The following is a 20,299-nucleotide window of genomic DNA, read 5'->3' as shown; positions in this document are numbered from 1 at the left end:
AAAAAAAAAAAGATGACCGACTGCCGGCCTTGAATTGCAAATTTGACGCTTTCGAAGCAGCGGGGACAAGGACCACGGCGCACGTTCAAACTAGTGACGCAGAAGAAAGCTGAAAATCAACTTGCTTTCTTGATTGTACCAAAAGGTCTATTTTTTTTTTTAACGAAGGAGGCTAGTCACAAGTTTGAAATTCCAAGTTGGATCCATTCAAATAATTAATCAATTTTGGACTCCACAGAAAATACAGTTTGAGCACAAGAAGAGACCTTTATAAATAAATAGCAGAATCACATACGTACACATTTCCAAGCTATACATGATGTCCGATTAAACGTTAGTACACACGGTAGAAAGTGGAAACAACGAGAGGGGAACGCAAATGTGTTAAAAAGTATTGGAACTAAATGAATCATCGGCGTCATGAATTTCTGAATAACAACCAAGAATGAAGATCTGCCCGTCATTTACTTTCCGAATGTGCCTTGCGGTGGAAGGGGCCCAGATCAACACCATGAATCTATTTCTGTCCCTGGAGACGGACGGACGCCGGAGCATGACGGAGGAGAAAAGATCGACAAAAACCAAGCAAGAAGTTGGAGAGGAGGAGGGGTTTAAAAAAAAAAAAATAAAGTCCTTGTCAGCCGTTGGAAAAGCTTGATTCATGGTGACCATTTGTCCTAATTACAGCCCAACAAGGCTTTTTGTCGCTATTAATCACGCGTGTGTGTGTTTGTGTTGGTGTCAAGATGGATGTGTGTGTTTGGAGGATCAGTGGCCCCGCAGATTGAAATAGATGGCCAGGATGATGGTGAGGACGATGAAGGCTCCCAAGACGAAGAGCAGCACGCGATTCTGGATGATCCTACAAACACAGACAAAGACAAAATTCAGGTTTTAGAAACACACGAAATGTTTTGGACACTTAAGGATGGATGGGACGTTTGAGTTCCATCTGTGCTTAACAAGGAGGTCAAAAATAACAATGTGGAAAAACAAAAGTTACAGAGGTGCGCCTCCAAAAAGTTATTTGCAAGCAAGGAGAAAAAAAAAAAAAAAAGCATCTCTCTAGTTTGCTGGAAGTCATAAAAAGCGCAAACTAATGATGGAATTTACCATAAAAACATTTTGACCAGGCCTGACTTTGGAGGAGGACGGAGCGCGGGGTGGAGGCGGGCGGGTGGGGGTGCATGTGCTAAAATGTCGACAAGACAGATCGAGCACTGATGCATTTGTGCCTCCCCAAAAATTCTCCACACTGGCTGCCGCTGACAAATGAGAGAATTATCACATTTGCTGACATGTGGAGGAGAGGCCGAGGTTGGGGGGGTGCGAGGCGCGCTGTCCGCTCCTAAGCGGGAGATGAATAACCCCCCCAAGTGGTGGTCATTTATCACCAGGGGGGGGTGCGCAGTCACCCCGGACCGGCTTGCTGCCCACCATCTCCTGCTCACGGCTCCATTTACACAAAGTGGCGGGATTTTTGCCTCTTTAGCGTCTCCCTGCTATTAATTGGCATGCATTATTTACTGTGATTATTTATTCCAGCCAAATACCCCAGAGGTTGTTGCAGAAAAGTGTTAGCTTTAGCCTGGGTGCTAACAGAGTTGATATTACCGGATTAAAAAAAGATCTCGACTAAATGGTTAAGTCGCACATTTCCCGTCCGTGCCTTGAAGTAGCAGCCGACATCCTCGAGCGCTCAGCGAGGGGAAAGATTGCCTCCGTCCCCCCTCCTGTCAAGACTGCAGGACCGATGCGGTTTGATAAGTTGTGTTCCGTCTCGCCACGTGTCAGGATAGGATCAACCATTTGCGTGTTCTTCACACTTGAACTTCTCCTGCCTGCCGCCCCCCTCAGCCCTTTCTTCCTTGCGAAGCCGAAGACACTTTGGCGCGTGTTACGGGGCCAGCGGAGCTCGTCACGCTCACCAAAAACACGCATCAGTGTCATTTTGGAGCCTTTTGTGGCCAGCTCGACCTTGACGTGCGTTCAATGTCAGGCTGACGCACGGAACTTTTCCCTAGGAACGCAGCCAAATTAAAATTGTTTGACAAAAGTCACGTTAGAAAGTTTATGTCCGCGGAGGCCCGTCCACTGTCAAATTGGCGCCAAAACATGGTCGAGTTAAAAGGATTGAACAACTCGTCTGCTTTTTAGTCCGACAGGTGAATTGAAGGTTGGTTGCGGCACACGAGAGAGCAAAGTGAGAACAAGAAGGATGGCGACAGACGGATGCGAGCGAGCGAGCGGGTGGGCGAGGGTCCATTTAGCTGCAGGGAGGGGGGGGGGGGCGAGGGAGAGAGGCCCCTCGGAGACCACATGAAAATAATGAGGACTTTTCTGTCAGGAAAGATTTACAAAATTGCAGCAGTGTTATTAAAATTTAAAATCTCCCATTTTTCCTCCTCCTTCTTCTCGCATGGTCTTCCCTTTTTCTCTTTCCCTCCGCAGCCTTATTAGGCGCTAACGAGAGGCGAGGTGCACCTCAGCGTGCGCGTCTGCGCTCCGACCTAGATGCCGCTCTCGTCGCTCCGCTACCTTGAGTTGCAACTTCAATTTCTTCCGGGAGCGTGGTCGTAACTCGAGCCCCGCGCGACTGCAAATAGAATGCCAACTTATTTTTGGAGAAATCCATTTACTTCCTATTTTGACACAGGGAAAAGTGTTTCGGTCAAAATGGCGCCTTGAACTCTCGGGTAGATTGTGCTCGGCCCCTCCCGCTCGGCACCCGAACAACATGTCCGCTCAGAACAAAGTTAGTTTCATCTTCTCGGCACCACAAGCCCCATCAAATCAAAATCAATGGCTGCCTGAGCCGCTCTGGCTCTCCCCGCCGAGAGCCTGCCAACATACGCCGGGCCAGAAAGGGGGAGAGGGGGAGGGATAGAGGGAGGAAGGGGGAGGGCAAGATCAATGTGCTCACAAATGGTTTGAGTGATGGACATGGCTGAGGGGAGGGTCCGGCCAAAAGCATCCACGACTTAGCAAAACTAAAACAAATAAATGTTGCCCTGTGCTTCACACACACATTTTTTTTTTTTATGCTTTCTTCCAATCCCTCATATGACGCTTGCGAGCGCTGGCCGGCTGTTAATGTAAATACAAATAAGTTGAGTTCACGTTGCGCCCATTGCTCCCCAGGGACCGTTCAAGAGAAATCATTTGACTTATTTTTTTTTCTGGAAGCCCCTTTCGGGCCGAGCAGCTGCCGCCGACAAGCGCCGCCCGCTCGTCCCGACGCTTAATTGCAAGCTGTTTACGCTAATGAATTATGGAAAGATCATCACTTGATTCCCCGCAGATGGAAGAGGGAGGGGGGGGGCGTTCCCAAAGTGAGGTGCGCAGGTTACAGCGCAAGTGGAATGATTACAAAGTTTGACTTTTTTAGGCTGGAAATAAATGAATCAATAAAAAGTTTGATTATGCATCAGCCCTAAAGTTGCTCAATTTCACAAGCGTTTGACCTGCTATGTTGAAAACGAATGATATCACGCACATCAAAGACCAACAGGTTTTTATTTTGCGGGATGAGCTAGGATCAAGGTTTCTTTTTTTTTTTTTTTTTTTGCTCGCAGGAGAACGCCACGGAGGCGCTACAGGTTCATCCATTTTTAATTGAGGCGGCTAACGAGGCTGGCTGACTGGCTAGCAGCAAGTTTAAGACTGGGACCCGCTTCTCTCACACGGAAGATGAAAAGGAGGAAGAATGACGCCACTGCAATTTATTTAATTTATTTTTTTAGGGGGGTTACAAAGTCATCCTTTTGTCATCAACATTTGTCCTCAACGTAATATTGCTGGTTTTAGAGGCGGTCGACAGTTTGACGGACAGCGTTTAGAGGTGTGCAGCCATAACGTCCTCCTACAGACACTTTGACACGACAAGGGAGCCTTTTAGTCAAGCTAAATAATCCATGCTTTGCCATTAAATTTCCACACACACTTCACTTCCTTCCCTCTTTAAGATGACGGAGAGGGAAACTCTAGGAAAGGAGAAGAAAGGTGGACCGTTCGCAACAGGGAAGAAATATCGATCTCATAAAAGACTGGATGGTCACTCACGCAAGTGCTCAGTCCTGAAAAACAAGTAAAGATGGCAAGAGAGAAAGTAGCCTTAGCTTTAGGACTTTCTGCAAATGCCAGAGAGAGCCAATCCATATTTGCAGGAAGCCTGGGTTACAAGTTGAGGGTTAGGTGTTGCGCAGAAGCATCACAAGAGATGCCGGGTAACACACAATGGCTTTTTTTTTTTTTTTTTGGTCACTGGTCAGCAGAGCGTGGCGATCCATCAGTATTCCAGTGTTGGCCACATCACAAGCCCACAACGATGCAACATTCATGGAGGGACTGTCCATCAAGTATTTATGATCAACTTTTTTTTTCCCCCCTTCTTGGTCACTGGGAGAGTTCCATCAAGAGTAAACACCAAAGAGAAAAACAAAGGACGGAGAGATGGAATCGGGAAGGGGCAAAAGGTGGGGGGCTAAAGAAAGGCCACAAACATCTTTGGCTGTAAAATATTTTTCTTTTGGAGGGGCCGAGACCTGAAAACTAGGTCTTGATATTCGGGTCCCCAGGTATCAACACAAACATGTTTGTGCCGTTTTTGTTTTCTTCTTCTTAATGCTCAACATCTTTTGCTAGCAACATTTACAACGGGAGCTATTTGACGGGTCGGCCTGGCTAAAATTTGGGATGTCGGACAAGGAACGGAAAACTGTGTGGATGGTCGAGGAATCTTGGGGGCCAGCAGGTAAAAGGTCTTTTTGGTTGTGTGGCCCGCCTCCGCCTGCCTCTTGCTTGCTTAACCGAGCGACCTGCTGTCAAAGGAGCCTTCGTGACGGGAGGCCCATCAGATCCGGCGCTTGTCTGTCTCACAGTGAGGAAAAAAAAAAAATACCGTCGCTGGCAGGAATGTGCAAACTGTTCTGACTGGGCCCGGCCCGGCCCAGGAATTGAAAAGTGTAAAAGTGGGAAGCACGCCGGGCTCCCCGAATCAAACGCAAAGCTGCTTTACGCTAAACTGAGATCACAACTTTGACACGATACTTTGCGCTCACTAGTAAAAGACAACAAGAAGCTGCCAGAGTAAACAAAAGCCACTTGTGACACCTCATCGCGCGGCTGCTACACAAAGCCGACTTGTGACAGCCGCCGACGATCACAAGGGGAGCAGCTGGAAATGCTATTTGCCAAAGCCGCCTCAAGCGTGCCCCTTGCCTTCCCCCCCCGTGGGAGAAAGAAAGCGGGGCGGACCCTCAGGACTAGATGGAACCCAAATTTAAAGGATGCAAACAACTCCGCCGCGTCAACACACGTAACTTTCCCGTGCCAACAATTATGTCGACGTTGTCGTTTTGTTTTTTTTCCTTCCAAAATGGCACCCTAGTGGCAATGGTGAGGTATTGCGCACAACTGCTAATTGCAGCACTTATGTGAAACTTCACATTCTTGGCCGTTCCTTGTGCAAAGTCAGCAGAAAAGGGAAGGGAGGGAAGGGAGGGCCGAGCGGGACGCTTTTGCAACGCGCCCTCCAGCCCCGCCGCAAAGTGTGCGAGCGCAACGCAAACGACACACTCAGCACACGGCCCGCCGACCGGGCAGGCGGGCGGGCGCAAAACACAAGCGGCATTCTTGGCAACGCTGGCTAAGCCGTCGGGTCGGCCAGACTTGCTCATTTCACACGGCAAGGCGGGCCAAGGAGCACCGACAGAACGGGCCAATAAAAGCGGGAGGGGGGGACGCAGCCAAAAGGCCTCACTGGTCTCACTCCGTCCATTTGCAACACGGCTACGGTGATAGTGCGAGAGGGCAATTGTTGGTCAGGCCGTGCCACTGCGAGCGTGCAGCCCATTTGGCCGCGTGCGTGCGTGGCGTAGCGTGGTGCTTCTATTCTGGTCTGGAAGCCACAGCGCTGTGTGAAATGAGAGGGAATGCTCTGTTTGGGCAAATCTAATTTCAGGGCCTTGTTTGTTTTCACTGCTTTATTTTGCAAGCCGGAGGTCGGCTGCAAAAACGCTTTCTCAGTTCACAAAAAGAGAGGAAAGCGAGGAAGTCCAGTCGTCTCAGGCGCTTAATTGCGAGGTCATCCCTGCGTGGCGGCGGAACGTATGCACGCCCGCACACGTATGGACGGATCTGAAATGAGCGGCCATCTTGAGGGGCGGCTAATTGCCGTGTATCGTCCCAGCGGGACCGCGTTTTTGGGAAGAGTAAATGCACCTTAATTAGCAGGGAATGGAACCAAGTGTCATTATTTACACAGGGCCGCTAATCTGCAACATTCTGCTACCACTTGTTTCATGTGACAGAAATATTTGCGGGAGGACAGATGGGGATGCCCAAGAAGTGACGCTGTACTGCTTCTATGAAAGACCCCAATTCCATTCATCTGGTCCAGATGGATTGGCAGCAGCATTTTAGATTTGACCTGTTCACAAACTGGCTGAAGGTGGTTTTAGCTAACTGGATCTGGGGTCCCCACTCACTCTGGGTTGCTATTCTGCGCCCTAAACTGCCAAACTTGAAGTGCCTCGAAAGTTAAGTGCATTGTTAGTCCGCTAATGAGACGGTGGCCAAAAGTTGAGGACGCCTGATCGGACGAGGGCTTCGCTTGACCTTTCAACTTACTCCGCCCCCCCCGGAGCCGAAAGGAAACTTCCCAGGGAAATTCGATAGCATCCGAGATGAGCGGGCGTCTCTAATTTGTTCGCCACTCGCACGACCTATTTTCCCTTCGACCGACCGACACGCCGATCGATCTACTTATCTGGGCGAGATCAAAGCTTCGCACCGCTCGTGTACATTTAGCCCCGACTCTGGTCCTCCCACGTTATGTCTAAATATTAATGATAATAAAGTCTCGCAGCCGTTGGCCGTGTCAGGCAATTACGGCCGACATCGATCGCCGGCTCGGCGCTGCAATTAGAAGCCGCGGCTCGTAACGTGTCCTGGCACATCAAAAGAGAACCGCCATTGATCCGCTCCTGGATCTTAACATTTACCGTTAGGAGACAGAAAATGGGCGGGGAGGGGGGGGGGCACAATTAGCCTGCGTCATCTCGGAGAGCAACACTACTTGTACACTGGCAAAAGAAGAATGTTGTGCGATGCATGCGACGCAGGAACAGGCACGAGCTCCCGTCCGTCCCCCGTCCAGTCAATAGACAGCGACGCGTCCCCATTAAACCGTCCGCATTCCGCACACAATTGCTAGCAAACAATGGGGCCGTTGACGGCGCGACAGGGCCGGCTCTTTCTCTTTCTCCACCGTGCCGATAGCTCTGATGGTTCCGAGGTTTGCCCGTTGTTCTGCTTTACAATGCCGCGCTTCACGCCACTAATAATGGACTGGAACGGCCGGTGCCAATGGAATGCCGGACCCCGTGCGCACAGCTGATTGACTGGCAAGATAAGGAGGGGCGAGAAAAATAGGACATCGACATTTTCCGGGTGAGGCCCGTCAAATGATGAAGTGTGCACAAGGTCTGGTTTTTCCAGGGTTGCTTTTTTGCAGATGATATTTTTGCACACTGTGGATGCGGTGTGCTGAGCTCACTATGATACGCTTTGCTAACATGGTGCCCCACTTCAATTCTCTAACAAACCATGTCATTAAAGATTGGAAACCCGTGTTTAGAAAAGCGTCAAGGGGAAACTTTTAGGATGCTTGGACATCTTAAGAGACACAAAAAAAAAACATGGGAAAACATTTGTGGCGTGTGCGTGCGATACCCAACCCGCTGATGCAGTCGGGTCAGGTGAGGAGACGGGAGGGGAAAGTAACGCGGAGATGCTAGGCCAAGACTTCAATGTCCTCACGACTTCTCTTCAACACTCGAGCGTTGTTACAAGGCTGGCGCCCTCAAAATACAGGGAGTCCGGGGCGAGGGGGTCTAAAGTTCACGTAGCAGAATGACATCCAAATTATTTGGGGAAGTCATCAGAATTCTGCGGGAAAAATAATGCATTTTTTTTTATTGCTGTCAAATGTCGTTGCTGTCGTCCGTCTTGATTTGTTTTGCATGATTTCCTCCATGTCGATTTTCTCCCTGGAGTTTCCAGTCAGGTGGAAAGCTGACCCAACGTAGCAACGGTAACTTTGCAAATATCTTCCCAAACTGCGGCGCTGCTAAACGGGGGCTGTGACCTTTTTGGAAAGCGCACAAGACTGGTCTGTGGAGAGCTGTAACTTGTTTGTAATGCGAGCCTTATGTCGCCGTGGACAAAACGGGTGTTGGCTGCCAGCAGTCAAAATAGCCAATTATACAGTACAGTAGCAAATTCCTGCGCCAGACAGCTCGCAGAGTGATGATGTCGGCCGTCGAGGTGCAAGCCCAGAACCCTGTCGCCACGGAGACACGAAGACCGCGGTGGAGTCCCCCCCGCCCCCGCCTGACCACCAGCGGCTGGCAACGGGCCGAGCTTCGCACCGGGGTGCGAGGCCAAAAGCTTCTCTCCTCTGTCAGATCACACGGCGCATGCCAGTCTGTGAGGGAGAAGGGGGGGCGGGAGAAGGGCTGCCAGCTGGGCTGCTACTTCATGGCAGAGTAGCGCTCTCCCCAAACAAACACAAGCGGCGGCTTCCACGCAACCCGTCATTAGCGAGCGTGCGTGACCGCTCGACTCCTCGAAAGGCTCAGCCAAGCCTTGAACATGCGCTGCGCTCGTCTGGGCCAAAAGCAGATATCGCGGCCGCTTTATCGCCAGCGGCGGAACTCGTTCCACTTCTTACTTTTATGTTTGGAACGTGCCAGACGAATGCCAAACGCTTTTGCAGGGATTAGCTTGCGTGCCGCCTAATTACACAACACTTTGTCGACTCGCGCAGGCTAAAAACGGAGGCTAGGCATCGGGCATTACAGGGTATCGTTGACGGAAACGCGGCCGGCTTTTGCGGCCCGACTTTGGTTTTGACGTACGCAAATTCCCAAAAATCTAATCAGTCATCAACTATATTAGTCCAAAAACGTCTTCTAAGATTCGGGTCAAGCTGGTCAAAGAGGTGAATACAGAACAAGCCGGTTCTGGATGGTAAAATTGGAATAAATCAACACATCTCCAGCGCTCCTTACGCATCGTCAGTGAGGTGATGCTTCGTCAAGCAATTTTTTTTTCCCCCAGCCCTCCTTTAACCCCCGCTGACTGTCACTCCGACAAGACGGCGGGAGATCAGTGGCGCCGGTGTCCCTTGAAGTGGCTCCAGGTGTCACTCCAAGGGTGCCCGCCCACTTTGATCCACCGTCGAGCGCCTGTTGGGCCGCGGCAGCCTCTGATTCTGCCCGTCACAAGGATGAGGGTGATGCTTGGCGGGTGGGGAGGGGTGCCAGCGAGGCTTTACCTGTCCAAAAGTTCTTTGGAGCGGGGATGAGGGGCGAAAATCGCCCTTTTCCCGTTGTGGCTTTACTTCCGAGCGGAAGGTTTGAAAGCATCTTAATTAGTTGCGCCAACTTCGCCTACTTTCTTTCCCAAGAGCTGCCTCTGGAGTGGCAAATAAAAAGCGCCTCATCAGCATTCTCTAATGGGCAAGCCAGGAGAAAGAGGAGGTGGCGGTGGCGGTGGCGGCGCTTGTTTGGCGAGTTATGAGGATGAGGCGCGCAAGCCTGCCATTGTCCCAGCGGCGGCCCGTCCAAACACACAACCCGTTATTAGGCCAGTGTAAGTATTGTTTGGCTTTCATGCCACAATTCCTCAAATAGCGCACACAGCGGTGGGCTTACTTCAAGACAAATAAACGTCTACTTAAAATGTCAAGGGAAAAAAAAAATCGGATGAGATGCCGCCATGTTAGACAAATCCAGAAAATATGGCTAATGATCTTATTTTATAGAAAAGCACATTCAAACTCAGTTGCTGGCCAAAACAGCAGCACCTTCTTAAATATGATTTTTGCGTTCCCAATTCATCTTTTGCCAAGCAAACGCGCTCAATGGCTGGCACGCATTGGTGGACACGGCACAGCTGCGCCCATTGCACAAGTTAAAAGGCACAATCGGACACGATTGCCAGAATCAAGACATTTGAACATGAAAAGCCGAGTGACCCACAGGGGAGGCCACAATGCGGCAATCACGTTTCAACGTACAACGTGGCGAGATCACATGAATACGGGATCCGCCGGGAATGTTCTGCCACTCGGGCCATGTGATGAACGGCCACAGTGGACAGCGCCTTTCAAAACGGAACGCAACCCTGTTGCTACCCAAAACAGCAGTCATGAAACACAAAAAGAGTCATTGGTCCTAATGAGACTCACTTAAAGAAAGGGAACTGTTTTTGAGGGGGTCTACACTGATCAAAACCATTTTTCCAAAGAATGGCCTGGCGTCCCGCCACATTGTGCGAGTAAATAAACTTTCCCCAGACACTGTTGCGGAAATCCCCGCCCCTTCACGTCCGGCCCTACAAATCGGCGTCAACACTAAATAAATCAACGGAGAGTACAAAAGGCGACGGCGAAAGACATAAACAAGGCTGCGCTCCATCTTTCAGCTTCAATTATCGCCACAAACAAATCGTTTTGTTCGATCGTGCGCTTCAAGCGGGCCCCGGGATGCCGCTGTCAACAAAGTGACCTACATTGACGCAGACGGCCACGAGCTGGGAATGCCGTGCATCTTCAAAACAAAAGGGAATTTTGTCCTGATTTGCAAAAAAAAAAAAAAAAAAAAAAAAGCAAGACTTGAAAGGGGTTTGATTTTTGGTGATATGGCTTGACTCCTTTTCGTCACATATGAAACCAAATCAGCAAGAATGTTGCTGGATCTGGAAGAATCTGAGGTGAGCAGGAGCCTCCCGATGGACCGCCGGCCCGGTTGGGGACCACTGGGGGTTCGTTCTGGCAGTGGGAAGCAGTGGGCACCGTCAAAGGGGGCAGTGAGGCAGGGCAGGGGGGAGAGAAGCAGCGAGGCTGTCGGACCCTGGCCGGCAGCTGATCCCACATGCAGGTGGTCGACTCAGTCGCCAGGCAGGCAGATGAAAAAGTCCAGGCCCCGGGTGGACCTCCCTTTGAAATGGGAATGGAGGGGCCTGGATATCAGACGGAAAAGATAAGCAAGCTCCCGGCCGGGCGGCCGCAGAACAGCTCCATATTCATGCCAGGCGGCTTGGAGGCGGACCGCTCGCTCGCTTGCTGGCGCTCGGGACGTTGCGTCAGGGACCACCGGACGCCCTGGAAATTGCTGGCCAAAACGTGAAGCATCCTTTATGTTTTTCAGGGGCTGGAGTTGCTCAAATAACTGCTACAATCCAAACTTGACCAACGGATTTTAAGACTTTGGAAGGATCCGTGGGAAAGCCGTTCCCACTGAGAAAGACTCCCGACACCGACTCGCTACTTTTTGCCGAGGTCTTGACAGTTGAGGTTGAGGGACAGAATGACGTCTTTGAGGAGGGACACGTTCAATGTTAACATTCGCCTCTCACTACTCGAAAGCCACGTTTCGCTTTTATTCCCAACCGGCGTGCCGACACAATCTCAATATTTGCGCTTGCTTTTGAGAAGCCCTCATAAATCCTGATTTGAGGGGGGCCGGCACGAGACGGGCACTGGGTCGGTGGGACGCTACGTCTGATTAAGTCTTCCCATTAGCTGACAGCTGAACTTTAACATGAATATGATAATATTGAAATAAGTGTGTTATTTACTTAGCGCCGGGGACGGGATGATGAATGATTGTCGGACAGTTACGGGTGAGCGAGCGCCCCCCCCCCCCCCCCAACACGGCAATTCCCCTCCTCTTGCCGTAATCAAACGTGACAAAATGGAGACATATGCAGAAATATGGGTTACAGTCGGTCTGCCCTCTCTTGTCGCCGCCCCAAATTGTCCACGGGCACTGAAGCGTCCATTTCAATTGGCACTTCCTTCCCGGCCCCGCGGTTTTACATTTAGGCGCTGTCATTTACATATTACTCTTAATCAAAATCCACAGTGGGGCCACAGCCAGGGAGGGGGCGACAAGAAAGAGGGAGCGGGGAGACAAAACCCAGGCGTCGCGGTTCAGGGGGCTGCCACTTTATGAAATGGAGATGTGATTGAACACACGCGTGTGTGTGTGTGTGTGTGTGTGTGTGTGTGTGTGTGTGTGTGTGTGTGTGTGTGTGTGTGTGTGTGTGTGTGTGTGTGTGTGTGTGTGTGTGTGTGTAGACACGGGCGGCGCAGCAAGGCGTATTGAATTATTTGTGTTTGAATCGCGTGTTTGATGGCGACGGGATACCAACGAGCGGGCGGAGGAAAAGTTCCCGGCAAGTAGTTGAACAAAACATGGAGGTTCCAAATGGCCTTTCCTACCTGTCGCTTACCTTCTCAGCATGCCGGTGAGGATGCGGGAGCTCTTGCCCAGGTTGGCGTCCGTTTCTCGCAGCTGCAGGGAGAAGAAGGACAAGTTTGAGTTTGTTTTGTGGGTGCAATTTGGAGAACTAAGCACATTTTGGGACCGGTAGAAATTGAAATACCGCTGAGCAGACTGGAGCACTTGATGCGTGTGTGTGGCATTTTTTTTGAGGAGGGGGCAGTTCAAAACCGCATAAATCTTGATGCATCAAACATCTGGATTCTGCCAAAGTGGTTGTTAACTACCTCTTGAACTCCATCGCTTCATCTCCTGGCTTCTTTTCGCTTTCACGAACGGACTTGAAAGTCGTGCGCGTGTGTTTGTGCGAGTGTGGGGGGGAAGCTAGACTCTCGGGAAGAAAGTAGAGAGTCAAAAAAAAAAAAAACAGCAAAAGAAAGAGCGAGCAAGTAGCCTCAGTAGACACGGTGGAACATTTTTGAAAGGAGATGTTTGACTTCCTTTGAGCGAGGCCTGCTGCCTTGTTGTGATCCTTAAGCATTGGGCGCTGAGGGGCCGCCAGGGGTGGGGCCGCCAGGGGTGGGGGGGGGGTTCTCAACTACCTGCCTCGTCCACGCCACGGCAACACTCACCCTCTCTCGGGCCCTCTGGATCTTCTCACGGTCGGTGTGAAGGTTAGAGAGAATTTCTTGACCCACTTGTTCTGCAAAACAACAAAGCAGCGGCGTTAGCGTGAAGGGACATGCAATTACAAAAAAAAAATGTGGTCACTGTCTATCTGCTGTCCCTTGACTTAGATATGCCCAAAAAATAATAAAAAAAATAAGTCCTTCCATCAATGCCGCAGCAGCATTAGCGTTTAAAACTGATGGAGGCGAAAGGATGAATCGAGAGGGGAGTGAAGAATCCTGGCGCGGATCAAAGACGGGCTTTCAAGCGCACCAAACAAACGCGAGGTAAACAACACACTCGCTGACTGTATTACACTACACAGGTGCCGCACACCAAAGGGCCCACGTGCTGAGCGCCTGTTTTGGAGGAGGGGGGGAAGCTGAAGAAAAAAACAAAAGTGGAAAAAATGGGGTTACATCTGGCAGCTAAACAACAGTGTGCAACGGAGGCAAAAAATGGGGGAAGAAATAAATGGCATTGTTGCAAAGGGGGGGGGGGGGGGGGGGGGGGGTTGGCGCCGTCAAACAAACGACACTCCATTCATCCCTTGGAAGATTTTAGCTCCTCGACACTGGAAGTGACTCAAATGCGTCGCTTCCTGCCTTCATTAATTTCTAATCCGGGAGCAGACAGATTGAAGGATACCCAGATTAAACAGCGCAGTCAGACACTCACATGTGACAAATAGCAGAGATTAAAAAGACTGAGCGCAGGTATTAATAACACACAGCGGCGCTACCCGAGTAGAACAAGGGAAGGCGGCGCCAACGGAAATCTTCAGTTAAAAAGACAAATAAGCACACACGTCCTTTTTTGTCAGGCACGTAGATGATTGGGAAAGTTGGCATTGAAAACGAGGCCTCGGATCGTGCCCAAGGTTTGTTCGCAACTCCACTTCAACGACTCCGACGAAAGATTTGCTCCGTTCCGCAGAGTCACGGCTCTCGTGTTTATCGAGATCCACACCGATATGAAAAGAAGCGTCAAATTCGAAAGGTATTATGGACCAAAATGGTAACGGTTGCCCTTGAGCAAAAAAAAAAAAAAAAAAAAAAAAAGTATATATATATATATATATATATATATATATATATATATATATATATATATATCTCTATCGGCTCACGGAAGCTCGGCGAGATTAAAATCTCCTTCAATGCTGTCGTGTCGTGACCTCGTCTGAGACAGGAAATTAGATAATGACCTTCTCAAAAGAAAAACTTTTTAATGGCTCGCTCAAGTTCTTTGCTGACTGACTGACAAAGTTCAATAATGGCTTGTTAACACAAATCCATGAGTGCGTTGGTGTGTGTTTGTGTGTGTGTCAATGGCAAGGCTTGATTGGCTTTAACGTTTGGAGCCTTCCTCATTTTCTGGCAGCTATCTACATTTGCATTCATCTTCATTCAACTTCATCGTGACCATTTGCGCTAAATGCACACTCATTCATCATCAAGATCGAGGAGTGGGAGAAAAAAAAAAAAAAAAGAGCCGGAGAGCAGAAACGGACCAACTGTTGCCTCGCTCTTGTTGCTCATTAGCCAGTCAAATATTCCCTGGCAGTTTGAGCGGCGATTAACAATTGAAATGACTTTGGCGTCTCAAGATGGTCGCCGTACCCCAAGGTCTAGTTAACAAGCCCATTATTACATTTAACTGCTCGCTCCTCTGCAGGAAGGAATTAGCGGAGAAAATTGAAAATTGCCAACGGGGAAATGGTCGCTTTCGGAATCCATCAGCCTCTCCAGGATTTGATTCGTACGATGGCACCACGGATGAGATGTCATCATTTTAAGATGCTTGGGAAGTACATGGGGTGTCGCTCAAACAAAGTGACAAAGTCGACTGCCAGAGACTCCCCGGTGCCTAAAGTTACCTCTCTTTGTACACTTTTTTTTTCCAGGGGAGTAACAAGTTCCACAACTGTCTGGTGACACACTTTCATCACCTTTCATCCAAGTTGCAGCCACCACAACGGGACGTATTTATGATGCCGAGCCCACAGGCCATGAGGCCAACGAGTCCGAGCGTGGTGCCCTTAAGTGCGCACACAACAAACTTGCTGACCGAGTTGCAACATTGCTAAAAGTTGGGGTTTTGGAGCCGGGCTTTGGATTAGGCTCCGTTCACAAGCACACCTTCATGTGAGCCTAATTGCCTAAGTCAAAGTACAAAAATCCACATCAGCGTATCCCGAGTCGCCCTCGTTGGAGAACCGTCAGGCTGCATTTGCAGCCGCTTTCTTCACCGGGCCGGGCCGGGCTGTGTTTTATTCATGGCCGGCGCCCTGACCCCGCACGGCTCCTGTTCTAACAAATCACTTCTGATTAAGACAGATCTCCGTTAGTCGGCCACTCAACTTGGCCTATTCATCATTCTGGGTTCTCTTCCTCCCTCGACCCCTCGCTCCCCCGCCGCCGCCGGATCGTTTGCCTGTCCGTCAGACCGAAGCGCGGTGCGCCGGAGAAATTTCCAACGCCGCTTTAAACAGCTGATTATGGACAATTGGCAGGATGGCGCAGAGCAGTAAGGTGGTCTTAAGATGCCACTTTAATGGGTATAAATGAGCAGACCGGGCCAGCGGCAGAACAGCGGCTAATAGACGCATTTGTTTAAAAATGAGCAAAGGGGTAGAAAATTGAAAGCTGCATTTGTGCACCGCCCCTCCCTTTCTGTTTCAAAGTCTCGACGTGTCCAATTTACATTTGCATTATTGAAGTCACTCTGGCTCGCTTGTAAAGCACCTCTCTGCCGCTCATATTTAATAGTTTGTGTGACACGCAATATTTACAATCACCAAAGCAAATCAAAAAGGGGAAACTCCTCACAATGAAAATTAACGTGAACAGCAATCGGTGCTGAAAGAACGGTCAGCACAACTTGCGCGGACTTAATCGAGCACTCCTTAATCAAGCATCTAAATGAAAACAAATGGACTTTAGGTGTTTGGGGCGTGACAAAGTGCGAGTTTTTTTTTTTTTTTTTTGAGGTCGTCAATTAAAAAAAGAGGACAAGAAAAATTGAACAGACTGCCAATACAGCTGAGCTGACGTATTAATTCCTTTTTCCAGTGTTGAGAAAATGATTTTTCAATTAAACTAAAAAAAATTTAAATTTGTAAAAAAAAAAAAAATGCACATAATTAAAAGTCACCTCCAGACCATCAACGCAAAATAACGACCAAAAAAGACTTTTTAGGAACAGTTCTGCAAAGTGTCGTGAGTCCATTAGCCGTTGAGAAATTGCAACACGAGGAAGTGTTCATTTCATAATCAATGGAGGGCAGGCTGTGGATCAGCTACCACAACATTTAAGGCGACTCGTGCAAAAAACACAAATCGCAATCTGACAGTTTGCAAAAAGTTTGCCAATTTGTCAGCAAAGTGGACCCGGCAAGAGACGTGTTCGCGGGCAGGAGAAAAAAAAAAAAAGTCAAACTTGCCATTCATTTCCTACAGTTTAAGAGCGCTAATCGTGGCATTAGCATTGATTAAAGGCTTGGGCGTCTTTAATCAAGAGAGTTGACGGGCAGATCAAAGAAGCAAACGCAGCATTTCTTGCCTTTCAATTACGTGTACAACAGCACACCTCGGGCACACTCCCCTTCCCTCCCTGCCCATCCTCTCAAACTGCAAAAGGAGATCTAACCCTCCAAAAACACTTCATTAGCCAATCAAATGCAGGCAAGCAGGCGGGTGGTTGCTGATTAGCGAGGATTCGCCGTCTTCTCAGCTAACTTGGAAGGCCTTCATTAGACTTGTCACAAACGGGACGCGGCATCAAGCTCATTTGCATCTTTTGACCAGGTCCGCATCTTTACGTCAACCGCTGCTGATTATATAAATCAACCAAATAGCTTGTTAATGTGCCCGCCCACGTGAAGGAGCTGGACAAAGATAAGTTTCATAAGTTGTGTGTATGTGTGTGGCTGTCAGCTTTGCATTTGTACTGGGAAAAATGCAAATGTTGAATCCAATTTGTGAAGTTGAGGAAGCCACATTGACTGTGAATGGAGGACAAAAGGCACAAAGTTTGTCTTTGACTTGGGGGGGGTCAACGCCAATGGTGCGCTCTCAGGACAAGAATGGCGCTATTATGCACGGCGGCCTGGCGACATCCCGCGCCTCATTTAACGGCGAGTCAGCGAGCGAGGGTCTGCATCTTGAAGGATGACAATTGTCATCCGCTGCTGTGAATACGCGGCGTGGCACCGCATGTGAGGGCATTTCAAAACACTTGTGTACAGCGTGCAAGCTTTTTCTTCTGCCTCCCTTTCTTTCGTTCTTGCGTTCACTTTTTGTGTTTGAAAGCCACGTGTGCAAGACGAGAACGACTCTATGGTACATAGAAGAGGACGTGGCACAATGGCGGAGCTCTGACGGCCACTATAAAAAAAAAATACCGTATTTGCCGGTGTATTAGTCGTCCTTTTTCGATCCAAAATCGACCGAAAAAAATCGACCTCGACTTATACACCGAGTCATAAAATTTAACTTCGTATTCATCGCTTCAAATGTGATGGTAACCAAGGCCGTTTCTCATGCATCTCATTGTGCGTGGGTGTGCGTCCATCAGGCTCATCAAACAGCGAGAAACTGAATCATTATAAAGCGTTCGTCGCATTAACACGCATCCTCAGCAACAATTTCAAATATTCTCACCTCAATAACGGACATCGAAAGCCAGGCAGCGACGATGACTGCTAGGGGGAAGTACTGGGTATTGAGCGAATGTGCGAGTCATCGCGCGTCAAGCAACGACAATAACTACCGGTACGTAAACATTCAATCGCCATGTCTAAATGAATGTCGTTGGCACTTAGAAAATATTCGCCAAACTTGGCCAGACTTCCAGGGGAAGAGGCCGAATTTTCACTTGTTCTGGCCGACCGGAGGAACCAGCCGAGGCGGACACTTTACGGCGGTTGAGTCGTTGGCACTTAGAAAATATTCGCCAAACTTGGCCAGACTTCCAGGGGAAGAGGCCGAATTTTCACTTGTTCTGGGCGACATGGGGAACCAGCCGAGGCGGACTCTTTATGACGCAAGAGCCATTGGCACTTAGAAAATATTCGCCAAACGCTCTCAGGATAGAGAAGACCAAGAAGATGCCCTTTATGACGACAAACTAAACGAAAACGAATGGAACGAGCTTTTCGGAAATAGCGACGATGAAGACGAATTTTGAACTCTATGTACCGGCAATCACTTTATAATTATAATTTGTTGTTTCTTAACTAAAAATAAACCAGTTTCTCAGAGTGTTCATTGTTGCTAGTCTCTCTCGGCGCGTAATATCACAGGGTCATGAAGTAAATAATATTTAAAATGGCGTATAGATCGCTCGCTACAAACTCGCGAATTTGAACACATTTCGTCAATAAATTTCGCATATTTCTGATTGAATTTTGAAGTTTAATATAATGTAACAATTGAGCTCGACTTATACAAAGGATATATCATAAAATCGTAAATTTCCGTCGAATTTTAGGGGGTCGACTTATACACCGAGTCGACTTATACACTGGCAAATACGGTACATGCATGTTTATTTACTGCAGATTGTGTCATCCTTTCAAGACAACTAATTTATGATTCCATCATCTTTAGTCTATTTGAGAATGAAAATGCATTTGTAAAAATCAATTTTCTGGTTTCTGCAGAATAAATGCCGAGCCGGCACATTTACAACAATAAAAATCCTGTAGCTCGCCATGCAAATCTTGCATCCCGAGATGAGCACGCGCCGTTTTTGATTGAGGCTGACACTTGACAACCCGGCCCGGGGTCCCGGCCCGGCACGCCACAGCGTACCCCGGGGGCTGTTGACCCGGCCCCCCGCACGTCGGTCACCGGGGCTAACGAAAGGGCGGCGGAGCCCGCTTAGCCATTCAAGCTCATCCGTCGGCCGGATGTGTACGCAGCTCCCCGAGAGAGCCTTTGCGAAACAAGTGTCAAAAGCTAAGGAGACGCTTTGTACCTGGGAGGTATATTAATGCTCGCATAGCCTGGCTTGCTGCACTAGGGAAAATAAAAGCCTTTGTCCTCCAAGAAGATGAAGGACAAAGGCTGAGACAACTTTGGAGGATGTTAACGTGGATGGAACAAAATGAGGGAAAAATAGCTGTAGTCGAGGCATCCATTCTGCCGCTAAGCTAGCACGGGGGACGAAAACAGTGCACAGAACTTAAACGGGTCTTGACACCGACAAATGTATGAAAACATTTCATTCTGACATCTTGTAAAAAAAAAAAAAAAAGGCACACGGGCCTGCCTGCGTGATATATTTTCAATCTTTCCAAGCTGAAATTAGCCGGGATTTTTTAAGATCAGGGAGTGTTTTTTAAGCTATGAAAAATGGATTAAATGAAGAGGAAGTCTGGCCTTAATGAGCTCCCTGGGCTACGGAGCAGCAGGGACGAGGCCAGCCTTTGAGGAAGAAGCGGGGCAGCGGGGGCCCGTGCCGTGCCGTGCCCAAAGTCTGCCAGCTTCTGCCAATGGCACAGACGGCACCTGGGCAAGGCCTCGGTGCCAGAAAGGGGCCAGGACCAAGTTTGCGTCCAATCGGGAAACTTTGCTCCGAGTTGGACTTTTGGAAGAGAGCGTTGTTTGTCATCAGTCCGTGACAAAAACAAAGTGACACCATCTTTTTCAGAAGAGCACAAAAAACACAGGTTCATCTGTGTAATTGCGACCAAGCAGCGGCTGTCAGCTTTCCCGGTTGCCGTCTCCATCGGCAAAGTTAACGGAGAATAACGAGCCGGGCCAGTTGCCGGATCTATTGGGTGTCAATGGGAATTGCCTGTCTGGACGTTGACAAATGACCCATCTCGGCAAGATGACAGTCGCCGGCTGCCGTGCTGACAGCTGGATACAGTGCAGTGCGGGCGGATGGCATCAGTAGGAAACGGCAGCCACATGACTGTGACAAACACAAAATCAGGTACCGTATTTGCTGGTGTACAGGTCGACTCGGTGTATAAGTCGACCCCCTAAAATTCGACGGAAATTTACGATTTTATGATATATCCCTTGTATAAGTCGAGCTCAATTGTTGCATTATATTAAACTTCAAAATTCAATATGCGAAATTTATTGACGAAATGTGTTCAAATTCCGGGAGGCCGTGCGCATGCGGCTGTTTATAAGCACCGCGGAGGAGATCGCGGCCGGCGAGCTCGCGCACGCCGCCCGGCACCAACGGGAGGCCGGAAATAGCTCCAAGCCGAGCGGATCGGCACTTTATAAGCACCGCGGAGGAGATTGCGGCGCCTCATTGGACTTCCAGCGGCCGGCGAGCTCGCGCACCCGCCCGGCACATCCGGGAGGCCGTGC

General features: G+C 49.2%; 1 protein-coding gene across 3 annotated transcripts in view; it reads right to left on the bottom strand.

Moving 5' to 3' along the window:
* Positions 1 to 247: 247 nt before the first annotated feature.
* Positions 248 to 20,299, bottom strand: part of vti1a (vesicle transport through interaction with t-SNAREs 1A) — a 52,404-nt gene continuing 32,352 nt past the window's right edge. For 2 of the 3 annotated variants that reach the window (XM_088360616.1, XM_088360617.1), the window contains 3 exons: positions 12,926 to 12,996; positions 12,304 to 12,365; positions 248 to 862 (listed from right to left, as the gene is read on the bottom strand). In XM_088360616.1, the coding sequence (XP_088216742.1) occupies positions 769 to 862; positions 12,304 to 12,365; positions 12,926 to 12,996 (227 nt within the window). In that variant the 3' untranslated portion in view covers positions 248 to 768. Of the gene's footprint in view, positions 863 to 12,292; positions 12,366 to 12,925; positions 12,997 to 20,299 lie in introns of all 3 variants that reach the window. The other variant, XM_088360618.1, reaches the window with a different exon arrangement.

The sequence above is a fragment of the Syngnathus floridae genome, chromosome 18, assembly GCF_059516105.1.
Source record: "Syngnathus floridae isolate MCC-2025c chromosome 18, RoL_Sflo_1.0, whole genome shotgun sequence".
NCBI classification, from domain to species: domain Eukaryota; kingdom Metazoa; phylum Chordata; class Actinopteri; order Syngnathiformes; family Syngnathidae; genus Syngnathus; species Syngnathus floridae.
The sequence above is the reverse complement of the archived record's forward strand: the minus strand, read 5'-3'. Positions and strand labels throughout refer to the sequence as shown.